This window comes from Mya arenaria, chromosome 1 (genome assembly GCF_026914265.1).
Source record: "Mya arenaria isolate MELC-2E11 chromosome 1, ASM2691426v1".
NCBI classification, from domain to species: Eukaryota; Metazoa; Mollusca; class Bivalvia; order Myida; family Myidae; genus Mya; species Mya arenaria.
Window position 1 is genome coordinate 25514620 of NC_069122.1, and position 20997 is coordinate 25535616.

Below are 20997 nucleotides of genomic sequence, written 5' to 3' on the forward strand. Positions count from 1 at the left end.
CAGAAACTTTCGCTGCGTACCAACTGACTGATGGCAATACAGAAGACACCTGTTTCGAGTAAATGACAAGATCACTTCTGTTTTAACTCACTGAAATGTGCATGGTTCAAATTCAGGAGTAAAAATTAAAAAAAGGCATGTTAAATTTAAAGACACTCTATTTTTTCAGAAGATATGCAATCCTTGAAATAGATATGAACATAATTTAATTACCACAAGATAGATATAAAATTTAATTAAAAAATGCATACTTTTGTTTTTATGATAGACACACATAAGTTAATGACATAGATTAACATTATGCAGTAAAGATAAGTTTTTTTATGCGTGTTGATTTTAAAATCGCCAGCAGCTGATGGCAATGATCAGTTCCGAAAAGCACAGTTTTAAGTATTAGTGGTTGAACATTGAATTTGATATGTATCATATCTAAGGTTCAATTTTTATAAATAATGTCAGATACAAATTTAATGCTTCGAGCACTTGTTATGTTACCGGCGCATTTAGATTGGATGATTTTATGACCATCAGGAACAGTAACCGTCTCTGGTACAGGATCATGGTCAGTCACACACTCAGCAAAATCTTCACTGTGAACGTTTCCTGAGAATAAATTCCGATTAATTAATTGTCAACTCAGGTCCAATTCAGGGGCATATCCGGAATTTGATTTTTACAGGGGGAATAATGTATTCATGTGACATTTTGACTTAAGCCCCTTCTTCATAACCTGAATTGTTTTCTTTATACAATGGTCGAAATTAGCACAAGCCTGCAAGCCCAGTGGTCGAAATTAGCACAAGCCCGCAAGCCCTGCACTGGTAAAATTTATTGTTGGGCTTGCTCAAATTCTGAATTTTATATAGCAGGGATTGTTCAAAAATCATCTATACATTCTAAGGATTTGTGCTGAAAGTTTATATAACTATATTCATTTCATTTAAGAGGTCAAGATTCACGGTTTGTGACACATGCCATGATATAAAGTCTAAACTGGAAAAGACTACCAACAAAATGGAGAGGAAGGAATTACACCAAAGAAGAGAAAAGCATCTACGCCAACAAAAGTAAAGTTGAATATCAAACTGTAAATAATGCAATTAAAACAATAATGTCATATAACAGTTTATGCTCCATGCCTTCATGATACTGAGCTTACATAAAAAAATAAGCAAAATGAACTTATAACATGATACGTTATCTCATAAATTTTGTACATTTCATAATATCCATATTGTTATACTTTCAGTGCGGAACGCTCAAAATACTATAAGCTTATTAGAAAGGCAAAGTCCCAGCCGGACCAGTACCTCAGCATTATACTGGTAAAATTGATTAAATTGCAATTTCAAATAATGATTTATCATTGGAATACCAAATCTATATGAATAAGAAAAAAAATATATATATATATATAATCTTATAAATTCCTTTGCGAAAGAGTGTCAACATCTGGAAATCAAACAGTTTCTTCAAATAATACAATTTTTTCAACATATATTCAATTACCCAGGGTCTGCATGCTCAATGTATCAGCCTATAACTTTCAGATACTGTTTACCATTAAATGTGGCATTTTGTCTCTAAATTAGATAAATATTAACGTTAGCTTCAAGTCCATCAGAATGTGATACACTAGTACATTATTTAATGAATGAATTGCTGGGTTGATGTCATTATCGGGTTATAAACGCATTTTGGTTGGTCTAAGTGTTTGGAGTCCGAAGGACACCACGCATACTTTGACCAGCCCATGTTCGTGACCTGCTGACACAATACAAACAATAACAAGAACACTAGCTTTCACGTATATTGTTATACGATAAATTGCGATCCAAACGTATCTGATGATGTTGCGTTAATCGATTGATAAATGCCGTTGCTGAATGGCAGTTCATTGAAGGAATGGAAATTGAGGTGTAAATATTGGGACATATATATGTTAAACATCTGTTAAATGTTAATATTACTATCAAAAGTAATTGAAGATTGAAATTATTCCTTTCTGATAACAGGATGGTATGGACCAGGAAAAAACAAGACTGCCGCATTTGCCAACTACACCAAAGTCATTGTCCAATGCCTGGAAAGTCCAGTTCAATCTCATGGGTGCCATTGCCCATGGGATAGGCATATATGGATTCTTTGATCCGTTCCAGTGGTCACATGGTGGAAACTACACAATTTCAATACTCTGTAGCATTTTTGGCATGCTGGACTCCTTACCTGAAGTGTTATACCTACAGCTGGACAATTGCCCAGGAGCAAACAAAAACAGGTATGATTAAGTTTGTAAAAAAATGAATATTATTCTCAAATAAATGACTATTTGTAGGTTAAAACATTCAAAAATAACAAATTAACTATTAATGCAGAATGAAATAGACTCAATTTGAATGACTATTCTACATGTTTTACTTCAAAAGTTTTCATTTCATTTTTTTGCAGATTTGTCATCGGATTCCTTGCCCTTCTGGTTCAGGCAGGAATATTCAAAAAAATTAAACTTTCGTTCCTCATGGTTGGACATACCCATGAAGATATTGATCAGTTGTTCTCAAGGTACATGTCTAATTGAATAAAACATGAGCAATTAAGCTACAAAAAACATTATTCATTTGCCATAGATATGAAATACCAAAAAATGTCGTCAAAATCGACAGATTGCCATCTAGCAAATTAAAGGTAATCTATTAAAAAAAAACACTCATTTTCTTCGTCAAAAACATTTAAACATAAGCACATAATGGAACCTACAGAATGGGATATTTATGAAAGCATTGTTTCAAATAAATTTTGCATGCTCTAAAACAATATGAGTTAGTTCACATAATGCATGGGTATTGTACTGATATTTAAACATCCGAGTTTTAACATGAAAACATTGATCACTTATCAAAATTATAATGATTTTAACTGCAATGTAAATGATATTTTATTCAGGTTTTCAACCAATGTGCGAGACAAAATGATCATGACACTGGATAGCTTGATGCAGTGTTTTGAAAGATGCTACAGGCCGACACCTACAGGTATTGTTATAGAAAATAAATGAGATGAAATAATCATTAGTATAATAAGTTACAAATATGGTTTCATGCCCTAGTATACACCATATCGGTCATCTACTGACTCTGTAACGTATAAATTATATCGAGAATCACTTTACATTTTCAAATTATTAACTTATTCATTGGGACTATCATCTGAAACCAAACTCTGTACCATTTTTGGTACAATATAATTTGTTGACCAATCGGGAAAAGTATGCCTGACCAGTTGTGGACCAATGGCATTGCATCATTCATGTTGGAGACCTGACCTACCTCTTTTCCTAACTACATTGGTTAAAACCAAAAAAGCATAAAACTTTGTATGAAAAAATACAGCCTTTAATTTTAAATTCCATTTGTTCTTTCTTATTAAAATAGTTGTAAATCATAAAAGTTAAATACAGTTGATGCCCCATTGGCTTGAACTCGCTTGGCTGGAATTCCTTGTTAGCTTGAAGTGGAGGTAAATGACTGGTTTTAATACACTGAAGGGAAGCATTCACGCTTGGCTCGAATTTTTCGAATTATTTTCGAGCCAATGAGGTTAAAATGTACTTTTTTTCAAACACCATTTTTCATAAATTGAGCTATTAATTAGTGCTTTTGCTTGTTTGAAGAATGATAATCAAGATCCTAAAAATCAATTCATTTCAGCAATTAGGACAACTAGCGTGTGGAACTGGTCTGAGACAATGGACATCAATTCAATCAGAAACCATTCGCGTCCACATCTATTCAAGTTTGTCAAAGATGATAATGGCACAGCGATATATTTCAAGAAATGGAGTACTGATCAGGTCTTTGTTTCATTAACAAAACCATTCATATTAAAATCTACACTTAACAATACTCATACATGTAAACAATACACATTCCTGTAATGTATAATTGCATGTATCTGACTACAGCATACATTTTGTGCAGCCATGAGCTGATTTTAATAATAATGGTAAATGAATCGATTGATGAACGAAAATGCCGAAAGGCAGTTAATTTAAGGAATGGAAGTTGAGGTGTAAATATAAGTAACATTACCAAGCAACTACACTGAGATCATAGGGGCATTCGAATGTTTCAGGTACAAGAATTGTTGATTTTGTATAAATTTTCCTCAATATGTATTATACATAAAGCAATTACATTTTGAACAGGAATGGACAAAATGTGAAGGCTACTTGCTGAAATGTGACACGGTCAAGAAGTGTTCCAGAATGCCATTGATACCTCCATGTTGTGAAAAGGTTGATGAAAAGGTTACAACTGATACCTTCTCAATCTGCAAGTAAGTCACTTTCAACCTCCTTTTTCAAAATACAATGAACATTAACTCACTGTAAGCCATTACAAGTGACATAATCATACTTATTCATTACCATTTTCACACAAAAGCTATATTATAAATTAATATCCCAACCTGCCCTAAAACTTTAACCTAAGTTCCATAGTCAAGCAGGGGCCATAATCTGTGTAAATAATATTATGGAGTTATCTAACCTCATCATGTGATGGTCCTGAACAACTGTGTGAAGTATTAAGTCAATTTAATGTAGGGTATTGGACTTAAAAGTGAAAATCCCAACTTGCCCTAACACTTTTACGAGACACCGACGCTGATGCTGGGACGATTATTATAGCCCACCTATTCTTCAAATAGTCGAGCTAAAAATAAAATGATAAATTTTGCACTTATTCGTTACCTCAGTTCATTTCAGTTAAAATTTCATCACTAAATTGCCTACATTGTGCATTTCAGATTTTATGATGACGAAGTGTCGGGACAGTGGTGGGCAGATTTTTTCCAAGACCTCAAAGAGCAAGGTACAAATAGATAAGAAACTGTACCACCAGCAGATTTACATGGTGCGCACTTTGCTACGCATCCTCTTAATTTGTTGACTTTTTTGTGTCAATATCAGATAATTTGTATGAAATGCGCAACAAATATTAATAAACACAAACTTTTGAATCGGCCATTGGGAGAATACAAATAAAATATAAAATAGTGAAATATATAATAAAAATAATTATATCACGCACTGTACATAACAAATAATAATTTTTTTATGAAGAATTTAAACTTAAAATTACATTATAAACAGTATGACGGCCAAATTTGGATAGTCATAACCAAATGAAATTGATGAACCATTGAATGCAACAATAACTAAACACAATTAATTTGGTCTTTCTACAGAAGATAGAGAGTATAATGCAGATGACATAATCTCATCCCTGAAAGCAAAGGCCCTGCATGAACAAATCAACCAACAACCTGCAGCTCAGCAAGAAGAAAAAGAGGATGAAATTGCACCGGTAAATGCTAGCATGTAGTCATTTTCAAGTGCTACATCTTTTTTCTTTATGCTGCAAAAGTCCCATTTTAGCTTGGTTTAGTAAAAATTCAAAAAAAATCATAATTCATTTCTGCTTCATACAACATGGACGCTGATTAAAAGTGATTAAATTGCATCACATTGATTGTAAATCCACTGAAATCATAGTGAAGTAATTCATACCTGCAAACTTCTGGCCACAAAACATATTCAACTTAATACTTTCATTGCATAAACAAGGCTATAATAAATAATCTGAATAATCCTCTGATTCAATATTTGTTCATGAACTATTGTAACTTAACCTTGGATATATATATATATATATATAATCTTCAACATTACAGGTCATCATTGGACAAGCACCAAAAAAAAAGCCAACCCGTAACCTACAAACTAATGACATGGTCCTTGTGGACACAGTGAGATATGCGGATGAGTGGCCGCAGGTTGCCAGTGTGCTTAAGATTGAGGAAACATCTGTAACCGTTCAATGGTTTAAAGGGGCGAAAACTTCCCAGTGGACACCGGCATCAAGACGTATTCCAGGCAAGCGTGGGAAAACAGAAGCCTTCACAGAAACAATATCAAAAAGTGTTATTTGGTATGGTGGCTTTTCATTAACTCCAGGTGGACTTCTCCCAAAACATGCAAGGGATGCCCTTGACCAATACTTCGACGATTAACAATGTTTACCACCAGTGATTTATTTCGCGGTGCAATGTACTGCTTTCTAGCAGTTGCTTCCTTTTACGAAGATGTGTTCAATTGTACAAAAGTAATAATATTTTACTAAATCATTGATTACAGCTCCTGTTATTGCATTAAAAAGGCAATGATTTGATTACAGATGAAACAAAATCTTGATACGATTAGCTAGTTAACAGCATAATGTATGCAAGATCTATGAATATATATGACATCTTTAAATCGGCATTTCACATATTGACAGTAAACGATGTCTAGTGTAATCCACGACCAAATGATACATAACCCAAGCATATGTCATCGACATATTTCAGTCATCCATTTTTGTGTTTTAAAACCAAAAAAATAATACAATTTCAAATAGTATTCATTAAAACACAAACACGAGGTGTGATTTTGATGTTGCTAAAACATACTCTTGATATATAGCATAGCTATGTTTTAAATGATCTTACCTTAGGAAATATCTTAAATTTATCTATTACTAATCATTCCAAACCACACTATTTTGACCTGGAAACAATGACTCTGATGATGTCACGAATACAATAGCTACGTCATAGGTCAATCGGTCTGATATTTGATAATTGTCCAATTAAATCAATGAATTTTTTATTGTACAGTGGAGGAAATGTTGTTTTTCTTATAAAATGAAATAAAAAACACATATGCAATAAAACGGTTAAAAAACGACGCCGGGTTGCCATCTGTCCATAATGGCACACCTGGCCTTCGATGACCCTAGGGCCATTACAGACCAGGTGTGCCATTATGGACAGACGGCAAACCACCGCCGTATATTATCCTCTAAGTCATTTACTTGAACCAACTTAGAAAACGTTCTAAATTGTACTTAAAATACAGAATCAATAATCAAAACTATGTTTAAGTGAACACATCCCCTTTAAAGGGGCTGTCTCATGTATGGGAACCAAATAAGTTTTTTCTGTAACGAATCTCTAGACAATGATGTAATAGAATGTGATACGCTTTGATATCATAATTGTAAAAAAAAAATACCAAAAATCTTCAGTTAGTAAGTTTTAATGCTTGTACACGTCGATGCCAAGTTTATGTTAGTTTGCAAAATTTCTCTTTTCTTTTTCGTTATTTTATCATACCTGAATGCATTCCATTTAAGTGTTAATTCTATATTGTTTAGCAATGTTTTCATTGTTTGAGCTACTCCTCATGTACAGGGAACCAATTTTGCAATCATTTTAATTTTGAAAAAATAATTCAAATTTGCAAATATGTCAGTTCATTATACCCGTGACAAACAAAGTTTGAAGGGGATATATTGGAGTCACCCTGTGGTCAGTCGGTCGGTCGGCCGGTCGGTCGGTTTGTTGGTCATTCCGTTGCAATTTACCTTGACCGGATTAAACTTCATACTATGAGAGAGCATAATGAGAGGAACTGCAGTGTACAATAACCATAACTCTATTCTTGCTTATTAATGACTAATTGCCCTTTGTTACCGGTACTTTTTTTGTCCGAAGAATAACTTGAAAATTACTATATGGAAATCATTGAAACTTCATACAATGGTATAGCACAATGAGAGGAAGTGCAGTGTTGAAGAACCATAACTCTACTTTAGTAATTACTGAGTTATTGCCCTTTATTTGTTTTTTTGATGTCAAATATTTTTCCAGCCATTAACTTTCAAACTACTAGATGGAAATTTATTAAAACTTAATAATACAATGGTAAAGCAAAATGAGAGGAAGTGCAGTGCACAAAAACCATAGCTCTATTTCAGCTAATTACAGAGTTATTGCCCTTTGCTACTTTTTTCTTGTCCGGAGCTTAACTTGAAACCTATAAGAAGGGATTTAATAAAACTTCATACAGTGAGAGATCTTAATGAGAGGGAATGCAGTGAACAGGAACCACAATTCTATTTCAGCTGATTACAAAGTTACTGCCCTTTGTTACCTTTTCTTGTCTTGAGCATAACTTGAAAATTATTAGATGTAATTTAATAAAATTATAAGAAGGGATTTAATAAAACTTCATACAGTAATAGATCATAATGAGAGAAAGTGCCGTGTACAAGAACCGCAAATCTATTAAAGCCAATTACAAAGTCACTGCCCTTTGTTACCTTTGTCTTGTCTGGAGCATAACTTGAAAACTACCGGATAGAATGTAATACAACTTTATACAATGGTACAGCACAATGAGATGGAGTTCAGTGTAATTAAATCATTACACTATTTTAGCAAATTACAGAGTTATTGCCTTTTCCTGTGTTTTTTTGTCCGTACAGTCACTTTAAAACTACTACATGGAATTTCATAAAACTTCATACAATGATAAATCATAATGAGAGGCGGCATTCGGGGGTATTAATCATGTTCAGTGATAGCTCTAGTTAAAGTTATCCAATTGACTGGTTGTCATGAAGAATATGTAACTTTCATCTTAATAAGCATGTATATTTGTGAAAAGTCAGTCTTAATAACAAAACATAGTCATTTCTAGCCCCAAAATAAATGCAAACCATCCCTAATACAGCCTTGAGTCTTTCATGAACCACTTACCTGACTTATACAAGGATTACATGTTAAAAAGTAAAATGGCGAACACCTATGGTGAGCCCCAAGGTCCCCTGCACACTGGGGTTGCCTTGTTAACCAACCATCACCCACTGCAAACTACTAGGAGTTAGTATGAATTAAAGTAATGAGAAGAATGGATGAATGGTTGGAATGAATTTTCAGTGCCTATCACTTCCAAAGTTAGAGGCCATGTCAGATAAACAAGCTCTAGATTAAGACAAAACAATTTGAAAAGGGCTCTGAAAATTCATCAATCCATAACGGTTATGTGTGACAGGGATATGCAATGCAGGATACACAAGAAACATGCGTGCACACAAGCATATATACGGTACAGCCATCATGCATATCAACAATTTTACCGCCTACCATATCACTATGTTATAAACACCATAGCATGTGAATAGGTAGTTAGTGGACTATGGGCATCTAGTGTTACCATGTTTCAATATAACCAGACAAAAAACACAAGTATTCAATTGCTGAAAAAAGCAAACAAAAGCTTTAAAGTGGCCATAATCCCATTGTGTGGCAGTGAACCTTAAGTTCAACCACTCTAAAATAACAAATAAGCTAAGTAGCAGGGTCCGATATAGTAGCTTTGTTGAAATGCAATTGTTGATAATAAGTGAAAATTTGACTTGCTGAAATTTTCATTTCGCTTATTAGTGAAAAGCAGATTTGTTGGTGCACACACCAACAATGAAACTTTGTTGAATTGTTCCAGTTTCTTGAAGTACAAAGCTGCATTGTTGATGCATGCACCAACAATGCAGCTTTGTTGAAGTGTTCTAGTGCCTTGAAGTACAAAGCTGCATTGTTGATGCATGCACCAACAATGCCGCTTTGTTGATGTGTTGTAGTTCCTTGAAGTACAAAGTACCATTGTTGATGCATGCACCAACAATGCCGCTTTGTTGATGTGTTGTAGTTCCTTGAAGTACAAAGTACCATTGTTGATGCATGCACCAACAATGCCGCTTTGTTGATGTGTTGTAGTTCCTTGAAGTACAAAGTACCATTGTTGATGCATGCACCAACAATGCCGCTTTGTTGATGTGTTGTAGTTCCTTGAAGTACAAAGTACCATTGTTGATGCACGCACCAACAATGCCGCTTTGTTGATGTGTTGTAGTTCCTTGAAGTACAAAGTACCATTGTTGATGCATGCACCAACAATGCCGCTTTGTTGATGTGTTGTAGTTCCTTGAAGTACAAAGTACCATTGTTGATGCATGCACCAACAATGCAGCTTTGTTGATGTGTTGTAGTTCCTTGAAGTACAAAGTACCATTGTTGATGCACGCACCAACAATGCAGCTTTGTGTAATTATTCCAGTTCTTTGAAGTACAAGGTGCAGTCGTTATTGCCCATTTTGGCTATGTTATCCTCAACTTTGTTAAACAATGTTTTGTGGAAGGGAACATGGCTTTTCTAGATTTAATGTGGTTTTCTAACTTCACATAATACAGTGTTACTAGTACTGTTTCTACAAAGATACTTACATAAAACATAAATAACATTAATTTTACAATAAAACTTGAAAAAAGCAAAACCATATTTTCATTCTTATAACAGAAATTTCCGAGAATCTAAAATAGTTTCTACATACATTAACTGACCTATAATCTAAAAATATTTTCTACATACATTAATTGACCACATGTTTGTCCTCACCGCGGGAAATCGACCATCTGATAAGCTCTGCATTTTGAAAGGGGATGATTGCTTTAAGTTGTTCATAAAATAAAATTATTGCCGTTAAACAATTTAAACGTGTATGTTTATAAAACTTGCCTATCATATGATATCTAATCAAAGCACCGAAAATACATTAGAAGCAAATAAAAGGGGCCTGCATTTTAACCTTAGATACATGGGGATGGGGATACGTCGACTGAAGTGATAAGCTGTGCATTTTGAAGGACTTTTGCCTGAAGTTGTGCATTTTGAAAGGAATTATTGTTGTTTGTAAACCAATGATTTTCCTTTAACAAAACGTGTATGTTCATAAAAGGAAATGATATATATGATGTATTATACTTTATTTCTTATGATATCAATCAAGCAACGAAACACCTTTAGAAACGACTGAAAGAGTCATGCATTGTAACTTCAAATACATGGGGATGGGGGACTACAATGTACGACGATTGAAGTGATTTTTACATAAACAAAATGACACCAGACGCCATAAAATGGATACAGATATGTTTGTTTCCTCGCCCAATGTGGAAACACGCGCTCTTGGCCCTCAACACAGTTTTTACTTTTATCCATGTGTCATTCACCCATTCCTTTGTTCAAATAAAATTTGCAACTCTCACATATTTGCCGGCAGATAGTCTTTCAGCGCGTTCGCGCTTTGATTTAATATGGAACGAGCCATAGAAACAAAATATGGGGTCTGATAATAGTTGCTCCAAGATATTGAACAGCAGAAGTTGGTTCAATAGTGGTACCATTACATGTTATACAAGAAAGACCATTGATGCAAAGCATCAAAGGGCACCGTTTAATAGTTTATGCACTTGTTATATGTTGAAAAACAAGGAATGTCAAGGCCAACAAGCATATGATGGTGCATTGAACCGCATCTATGAAATTCTCAAAATATTTGTAGTATTCTGCATGACAACATAGGCAAAAGCATTGAAATTGAATATTTTCAAGTTGAACATTTCATTAGGGGTGGTGTACATTAATGAACACGACAGAATTAGGGTGCTTGTGCACTATACTTTTTGTCATTGCCACATACTCATATACCAAGTTTTATTTCAATACCATAAGTAGTTTTAAAGTAATGCTCTGGTCAAGAAAAAGCGGCAAAGGGCAATAATTATGTAATTAGCTTAAAAACAGCTATAGTCATTGTGCACTGCACTTCCTCTCGTTGTGCAAAATACCATTGACTGATGTTTAATGAAATTTCAAAAAAGTAGTTTTTGAACAGGGTTGTTTTTCAACCCTGTTCAGTGTAGCCACAAACTCGACACTCACAACATAAAAAGCCTATTTATAGTAACAAGTGTCGTCTGCCTTTTTACCACCAAAAATATAGTTTGAAAAAGTGCGAACTATATAAATTGCAAGCTATGTTTCCAATAATCGAGCTAGTTTTGACAAAGCTGTTGAACTTAAATAAAAATAATATTGAAGTGGTATCCCTGCGCCCAAAAATGAATGAACATCGAAACGTAAACAAAGAATTACTACCCACTCAAAGCGCATCATTCCATCACGTGACACAATGATCGCATTGATCTCAATGATCGCACAGTTTCCCCGCTTAAAACATCACGTGATAGCCCACGTGGGAATAAGAAACACACGCCATTTTGACAGGCACGTACTCAAGTGCTGTCGAGTTAGCTGACGATATAGAAATTGAAGAGAGTTGCTGACCATATACACAATGAAGGAAAAAAGTTTTGAAATTAAAGATTTTTCAAGACCTAATGTTAACTTTATTTTCAATACTTTTTATAGTGTACGTATAGACGTTGTTTTACACGGGGACTCTTAGATTTGCTGTGCTACGTATCAGCAGCTTATTAATACACACATGATCGTGAATCATACGGGTGAAAACCCGTATAAAACCCTGTTCATGGAGCGCTATAAGCGCTTTGATCTAGTTATGCTCCGGACAGGAAAAGATACAAAGGGAATAACTCTTGCAATACGCTGAAATAGAGTTATTGTTCATGTATACTGCAGTTCAAATCATATAGGGGGAAGGGGCAACGTTACCATGCTGGAATGACAACTTGTAGGGAAGAATAAGTGATATGAAATAAAAATTTAACAATTTGTGTAGTACTTTAATAAACATTATCATTTCGTCCGAAAGTTGCAAACATAAATAGAACATAAGTATTGAACTGTAAAGTTGCAAACATAAATAGAACATAATTATTGAACTGTTATATAAAAAGTGAACATTGTTTACTAGATGAAATGCATTTATAACATAACATGCCTTGTTTTTAGCTGTTTAATAATACTAAAATGTAATGTAAAATTGTATAAAAATCTAGTCAATTGAGTTATTATGTTAACTTCTTCATTTACATAGTAGAGAAGAGTTGAAAATTGATGTTTTTAGTTGATATTAACACAAAAACAGCATGTGTCTTATTGGACATAGGCAATTTTTTCAAATATGATAAAAATAACGCATTCAAACTGAATATGTATCAGACTATGTATGAAAGAAATAATACTGTTTCTATTTTTCGCAAAGGTTTTGAAATACAACAATGCACATATAAGCATAAATAGGCCAAATATGCAAAAAAAATTAGTAAACAATGTGTGAAAGTGATACTGAACACTTAAAACAATTTCTTTGTGCATTAAATGAATATATACCAGAAAAGCAATACTAAATCAAGTCCAAAATGTATAATAACATGAAGAACACCCCTTTATGAATATCTTCATAACAAATCAGAGTACATGTAAACAATAATCATTTATATCATTAGTATCATATGTGTCTAGTTTAAAGTGTGTTTTCATTTGCATTAAATTACATTGTAGTATATACCAGAAAAGCAATTATAAAAATCCTTAAATGTATAAGAAACTGAAGACAATAAAGAATAACACCCATTTATGAATATCTCCAAAACAAATCAGAGGTCACCTATATATAAAACAATAATCAATCATATAATTAGTATCAAATGTGTCTAGTTTTTGCTGTCTGTTCATTATCTTTAAATGAGCATCTTTAAAGTGAAACTCTTATTTGAAATCAATACATATAATTGTATTTATAACACACATCAAATTGAATGAAAAAAAACAATAACTACTTACTAAATAATGCATTTACTGAAATATCGTTTACTGATAACAAGCTTGTCACCCTGTTTATAGTAGCAGAAAGCATGACAAATATTAAATGATTGGTGATTGCTAAAAGATTTACTGTGGTCTACTATAGTATCACAAGGCAGAAATACCATGTTTTATGTTCATTCTTATTAATTAGCAAATTGAACTCAAGATCCTTCATTAGAAACATTTTTGTTGACATCTATCAACCCATTTTGAAAAATGAAAACAATAATATTAATTATCATAAGTCTTATTTGGGAGTAAGAGTGCATCTTTAAAAAATAGTGTGTGTGTTTTTTCACTTAAATATGTAACAATTCAATTTGACAAATGAGACAAAAGTTAGGAAATAGAAGTAGTAATTGTACATACAAATGTAACACAAAACAACAACAAAAATTGACGAAGCTCAATATAACAGGAAATCTATATGAAAACACAAATCCTTAAAGGCCATAATTATTTAAACTGAATTAAGGTATAAGTAATACACACTTTTATAAAGCTTTTATCGATAACATAGTTATTATCATGGTACACTATGGGACTTTTATCCAAATTTTGAAGATTTTTTACTGTGAATTAAAAATATCTTGTCTATATTTGATTTTTTTTTCACCTTATCAGAGATTATGAAATAAACACAACAGTTTCTGGTAAAATAAACTTCAGTTAACAGAAAAATTAAGTTCAACCGAACATATTATTGATACACATGGAAAAAAATCATTTTGATTGATCTTGTGAGTCTTCGGAACAGAGCAGTATTTCAATGTTTGAAAATATATAGCAGTTTTCTAAATTCATAAAAAATAGTTAATAACAAGACAACCTGCTGAAATCATTTTAAATATTTTCTATGATGTCTAATGAACAATTTAAAAGACAATTTATGATAGTTTACCGTTCAGTTTTGAAGGAAATATACATAATGTCATGTAATTATACATTTTTATAACTAATAAAATGCTTAAAAATCAACCTTTTTATTGTAAAAAGCTTAATTGGACTTATTCATAAAATGTAATCATTCAAATAAATAAATTTTACTTGTGATACTAACTCAGAATTCAGATTTAAAAACAATGAATGTACTTTTAAATTAAAATATGTAAAGAAACAAGAACACTAAGTAGGCGGTAATGCCCCTCCAAAAATGTCAGAGTGAAAGTTCTCAACTAATGTCTTTTTAATATTATAACATGTAAACAGTCTCTGTTGGTAATCGATGTCTATTTGTTTTATTTAGTCAATGGTATTCTAACATTTAGAATTTTTCACAATAATTCTTCACTCTTCAACATTTGAAGTTTGGTTTGTTCCCATGCGTTTGTACTTGTAGTGTGTGCACAGATGAAAATTACTCAATGCTGAGTCAATGCTGATTTGGTTTTCATGCCCCTTCAGGTTCTTTACCCATCTAGTAGAATGTTAAGTGCTGTAAAAGAAAAAAACAGTACTTTCTAACTAATTTGTATAGATAATAATACTGCCATACAGATACATTATTTAAAAACAACAACAATAAGCTGATACATGCATGTATATAATATAAAGAAAATTACTAAATTTATCAATAAAATTCATCATCACCACCACCATCACCACCACCACCACCACCACCACTGGATTATTGAAAACAGTGAGTTTATAAAACAACAAACACCAACTCAAATATGTTTTATATGAAAAACTCACATCATCTCTATCAGATGTGACTGGCTTGTGGATAGACATGGATGTCAAATCTGTCTTGATGATCCAACAAAGTATTTAATGCAGGCTGGAATTCATCATATAATAGTAATATTCAGTCCTTTTCCTGCCTGAAAGAAATTAGACTTCTGATTATCAACCAACAGAAACTACAACCGTAAAATACAAATGCACATGTATTAATTATACATTCTGCACTAATATCCGTTTTAGCCAAGAGTAAGGGTTGGTAGGCACAAATGTGTAGTTGTTGTGCATTTGGTTGATAATGATTCACAACAGTATGTGTCCAAGCTGTTGTGGCTTCCAGCCCGAAACCATGTACATCTTTTAATACAGGTTTATTTTGAAAATATGCAGTAAACTTGTAAACAAATAATGGGCATTTTTAAGTCTAATATTTTTCTAAGATAAAACAATCAAATAAAAGATTACATACTCATATCATATACATAAATGATGTACATTTAAAAATATGTAACATGTACATAATGCACAAGTCAATTGTAACCACGGCCCCCCAGGTCTGGGGATATGCCGGGGAAAGCCGGGGAAATTGGCTGTGTTTTTACCTTTCAGGTGGCCTCGCAGTGCCGGGTGAATGCGGTGGTTTTGTCTTTGAGCAAAATATAGCAGGGAATATGCCTTACCTAGGCTCCCTGGGGCACGGGGCATATGTCAAGGATTTGACCATCAGTTCGTCCCCGCAGGACGAGGATTTTATCCGGGGTTGGCTGGACAGAAAGTCAAAGTCCCAGCTATTCCTCGGACCTTTGGGGCGGGGTTACAATTGACTGGTGCATTATAAGTAGATGTAAAGTATGTAACATGTATATTTATAGAACATGTAGAAATATTAAAATGCTGTCTTTACATTTAGCAAATAAAAATGATTTAAGAATTCCAAAGAAATTAAAAAACAAACATTTTTGAACACATAAACTTACACAACTACTCAAGGATACTTACATGAATAGCCCTTTGATACGAATATCCCAGTTCCATGCTGATTGTTGACATTAGTTTTTTCGACAGAAAATCTTCTCTTACGCGTATAAGTCACTTATAATCCATGTTTTACTGTAATGACTCAAATTGTTAGATGTATCGTAATCAACTGTCAGTGTGCACTTATTTTAAACGTATATTCATGACAAAACTTCACCGAGTTTCCAACTATAAATCGACGATGTAGAAATTCCATTATTGACCTATGAATAGCGGGGAAATACCTTCTGGTTCTAAAAATAGCAACATCCGGATATGTGTAGTGTTCTAAAAATAAAACAATTCGGGGGCAATCGTAATAAAATTTTACTAATGTCACCATCCACACATTAACAAATAAAGTTAGGTGAACATTTAATTCCAATATCGATTAAATTAAAGAAAACAGCCTACCTCATGGTTTATTAATGCAGTAAACATAACAAAACAACATAAAACATAATTATTCCCATTCACATAATTACCGGTCCACACATTTTACATTTCATTCGGAACTCCTCCGAATATTTACATTTCCGGCACATGATATTACAGTTAACCAATCGGAAAACGTAAACGAAACGGGAACAGTTATTAAACTTATTTGTCGTTCTTCCGATATAATGTTTTGAAGATAAATTGAAGACAATCTATTCAACCATAAATAGCATTTTTAACACCCATGCAATCGCCATCCATTTGCATTTTTTAATCATAATAAAATAACAGTAAAACCCAACTGTCAATCAACTTAAAAACCGCTCCTACCACTAACTAAAATAAATTCCCATTCCATTCCATAATAATAGGCGCGCACTCCAGTGCGCCAATCAAGGGTCGAGTATGACCTTATTTTATGTTTAGACCCAAATAAAATTGACCCAGTTTTACCTTAATGAAGTGACAACTTATTATCAACCAACCATTGACTGACAATATGCAGGTCATCTGATGATTCCAGAGAAAACTTACATTTACCTAAAACAAGTATGCCAGAATCATCAGCATATAACAAGAGTTTGTTTTTAACCATTGCTAACATATCGTAAACATACATCAAAAATAAAAGAGGGCTTAGTATGGAAACATGGACTCCACGTGTAATACGAGTAGTAACATAATGAGTACTAGAGACATCAACTAGCTTTCTATCTCAAAGATAGGATTCGAACCATCTTAAAATGTCATCGCCAAGTCCTGCTGATCAAAGCTTCATAAGATAGATGAAGGGGTCGACTGTATCGCAAGCCTTTTGGGGGTCTAAAAGAATCATATATACCTACTACGTAACCTTTGACCTTCTCCATCTTTATGAAATATGTTAAATGAATTAGACTTGAAACTGTTGAGAAGCCACTTCAGACCCGGACTGAAATTTATACAATAACTTGTCTACCTTGAAGTATGATTCAACTTGGTCATATACAACCATTTCATAAATCGTTGATACAATACTTAGAATATAAACCGGGCGGTAGTTGTAACCTACATAAGTTTTGTCATTCTAATTAAATATGGGAACTACTCTGGTTGATTTTAGATAACCTAGTACCACACCTTTAATAAGGGATAAATTTATGACATGAGCAAGAGGTTCGGCAATTATGGAAGCTCCATCATTTATAAAACGGGAAGACATACCGTCTAAATCCTGTAGCCTTATTAGCACTTAATTGAGTTAAATATTTCAAAATCTGATTTTCGGAAACCAATGAAAAAGATTAGCTTTTTAACAACACACATACATTGGCATACAATTTTGTCACAAAATATTTTCCAAACTTATTTACAGAAACTGGCAATTTATCAACAAGCGTCGAGGCAACTGGTATGCAATGAGTTAAAAGAGTCGGCAATAGTTTTCTTATCAAATATCACCATCAATATTAAGACAACTATTGGAACTTGAAGAAGACAACCCTTTCTTAGAAGGTAAGCCAAGATCTTTAAGAATATACCACATGGACTTGGAATCATTGTTGTTGTCTTCCAGAGTATCAGTAAAAAAGCTTTTCTTGGATCAATCAATCAAATACTGTGTTTTGTTACGTAATTATTTTAATGTACTATAATTTTCATCACTTCTGGCTTTTCTATACTGTTCACAAGCTGAGTCTCACCGTTTTATTGCATTTAGGATATCATAATTTATCCATGGTTCTGTTCTTTGTTTAATACACAGTTGTTTAACTGGTGCAATATTGTTAACAACTGACATAAAATTAAAGTATTCTTAAAAAGTTTCCAAGCTACAGATGCCTTGTCACAAAGAATAATACCTGTCCTATCATCATGCAGCTAACAAGTTTGCTTGATAATCTTCTTTACTATAGTTTTTCATGGACCGTGTTGTAATATTATTATGCGATTCGATAAATGACGTGAAATATTATTTTGATCTGACACATATATCGTATTAGATATTTTGAATCGAGAGTTACGGAATGGGTCGCAAGTTGGTACCAAACAGATAAGATTTCCAACAAATACATATGTCTGTTTTATAGTAAATGTCAAGTAAAAATGAAGCTGAATACAATGTTAATTATTTTATCTGCCTATATAAAGAACTCGAATTGAAATTGTATACATTGTTTAAGAAACCATAAACTAATTAAAGAGGTAAGGTCGCAATATTGAAGCTAGTACACATGTACAAACATATGAAGTTTCAAAGATCGCATAAGAAAACAAAACAATAATACATCTTCTATAAAGTGGAATTAGTTTCTTGAATAAAGGCCAAATCTATGAGAGAAGCTCCCACATACTAATAGATTGTATATGTACTTTGCGGTGGTGATAGATGCAGACCTAGGATCACGTTAAGGGGGTGTTGTTGGCATATACGCATACTGGCTATAACGTATTATCGTATACGCATACCAGCTATAACACATACCAGCTATGACGTGGCATACCAGCTATAATGAGTATATCGGCTATAACGCATACCAGCTATAACGTATACCAGCTATAACGTATACCAGCTATAACACATACAAGCTAAAACACATACCAGCTATAACACATACCAGCTATAACGCATATCGGCTATAACGTATACCAGCTATAACACATACAAGCTAAACACATACCAGCTATAACGTATACCAGCTATAACACATACCAGCTATAACACATACCAGCTATAACGTATACCAGCTATAACACATACAAGCTAAACACATACCAGCTATAACGCATACCAGCTATAACACATACCAGCTATAACGCATATCGGCTATAACGCATACCAGCTATAACGCATACCAGCTATAATACATACCAGCTATAACACATATCGGCTATAACGCATATCGGCTATAACGCATACAAGCTATAACGCATACCAGCTATAACACATACCAGCTATAACACATACCAGCTATAACGTATACCAGCTATAACACATACAAGCTAAACACATACCAGCTATAACACATACCAGCTATAACGTATACCAGCTATAACGTATACCAGCTATAACACATACAAGCTAAACACATACCAGCTATAACACATACCAGCTATAACGCATATCGGCTGTAACGCATACAAGCTATAACGCATATCAGCTATAACGCATATCAGCCTTAACGCGTATACCAGCTATAACGGATACATTTCATATACAATATTATATTACACATACCATTTGTACACACCTTTTATTGGACATACCGTTCATACAGCCATTATTTTTGTATACCCTTTAGACATACCCACTTTATTGTGCATAGTTTTTGTACATACTTTATATTACACCACATTCTTTCATGTTAACATTTCATATAATATGTATGTCACTTGCGGTTCCAGGGAGGGGGCGCACCCGGCGCGCGCACCCCTATAATCGTCCAAGTTTACTTATTATTTCAATAAAGGAGAAAAAAGTAATACAATACGCCCAAAAATTCCCCATTTCGTACAAGACATTGTTCAAAAAGATTGGGGGGGGGGGGGGGGTTACCCCCCATCCACACTGCCAACATATTAAAACAAATAAATTTTGGTTATGAGGGAGGGACGCAAGTCAAAAGATTACGCCCCCTAAGTTATGCCCCCTCTGACGTCAAAGCCTGGGACCGCCCTGTATATCATCCATAGACACAATGTATTACGTGCACCTTTCATACACACATTCTGTTGCTAAAACATTCATACGCAAATGTTAATACACACGGTGCTTCAGTAAAGAAATAACACTCTTTAAATTCGTTACACGCATTATAATGAAAATGTATGTGGTTACGCCATCACACGCTCGAATTGATTTGACACCCTCCAAGTTGCGTACCAAATACTGCTATATCTTCTACTAGAATCACGCGTTACAAATAATATTAAATTAATTTGATATCTGCGTACACAATTATGCACATGTTTTGAGTTTCTGCGTACTGCGTACCAAAAACTCCGTAAAAAGCCCCCTGAATACAGCGTATCAACATAGGCGCTTTCAGCCTCCTAAAACCACCTTGCGACATCATTGAACGCATTTCTTAGACGAACAATATTTGTTTATCTGGATGAGACATCCCATGTTTTCAAAAAATAGACGATATCGATAATTGCTGAGTAAGCGAGTTTTATATATCGTGAGCACGAATCGAAACTGTGATATAGAAAATGTATGCTACTTTCGCTTTGAGATCATTAAGAACAACGGAAGCATTCGGAGCTCCTCGGCCATTTTTTTTTCAAAAACAACCTCGGATGTATGCCGGTACATCAGTTGAAGTAGTTCGTAATTTTTTGAATAATATCATTAATTAAAT

The 20997-nt window shown here is 33.7% G+C and overlaps 1 protein-coding gene and 1 long non-coding RNA gene across 2 annotated transcripts; one reads left to right on the top strand and one right to left on the bottom strand.

The window, feature by feature from the left end:
- Positions 1 to 559: 559 nt before the first annotated feature.
- Positions 560 to 7301, top strand: LOC128225715 (uncharacterized). The gene is made up of 11 exons (XM_052935625.1): positions 560 to 592; positions 946 to 1067; positions 1250 to 1325; positions 2016 to 2278; positions 2449 to 2562; positions 2944 to 3032; positions 3708 to 3850; positions 4205 to 4335; positions 4807 to 4871; positions 5248 to 5366; positions 5734 to 7301. The coding sequence occupies exons 1-11, from the start codon at positions 560 to 562 to the stop codon at positions 6070 to 6072; spliced, it is 1494 nt and encodes a 497-aa protein (XP_052791585.1). The 3' UTR covers positions 6073 to 7301.
- A 5191-nt stretch (positions 7302 to 12492) lies between these two features.
- On the bottom strand, positions 12493 to 16400 carry LOC128237822 (uncharacterized). The gene is made up of 3 exons (XR_008261628.1): positions 16199 to 16400; positions 15212 to 15339; positions 12493 to 14951 (listed from the first exon to the last, which is right to left on the bottom strand). It is a non-coding gene; the product is annotated as an uncharacterized LOC128237822 (long non-coding RNA).
- Positions 16401 to 20997: the final 4597 nt, after the last annotated feature.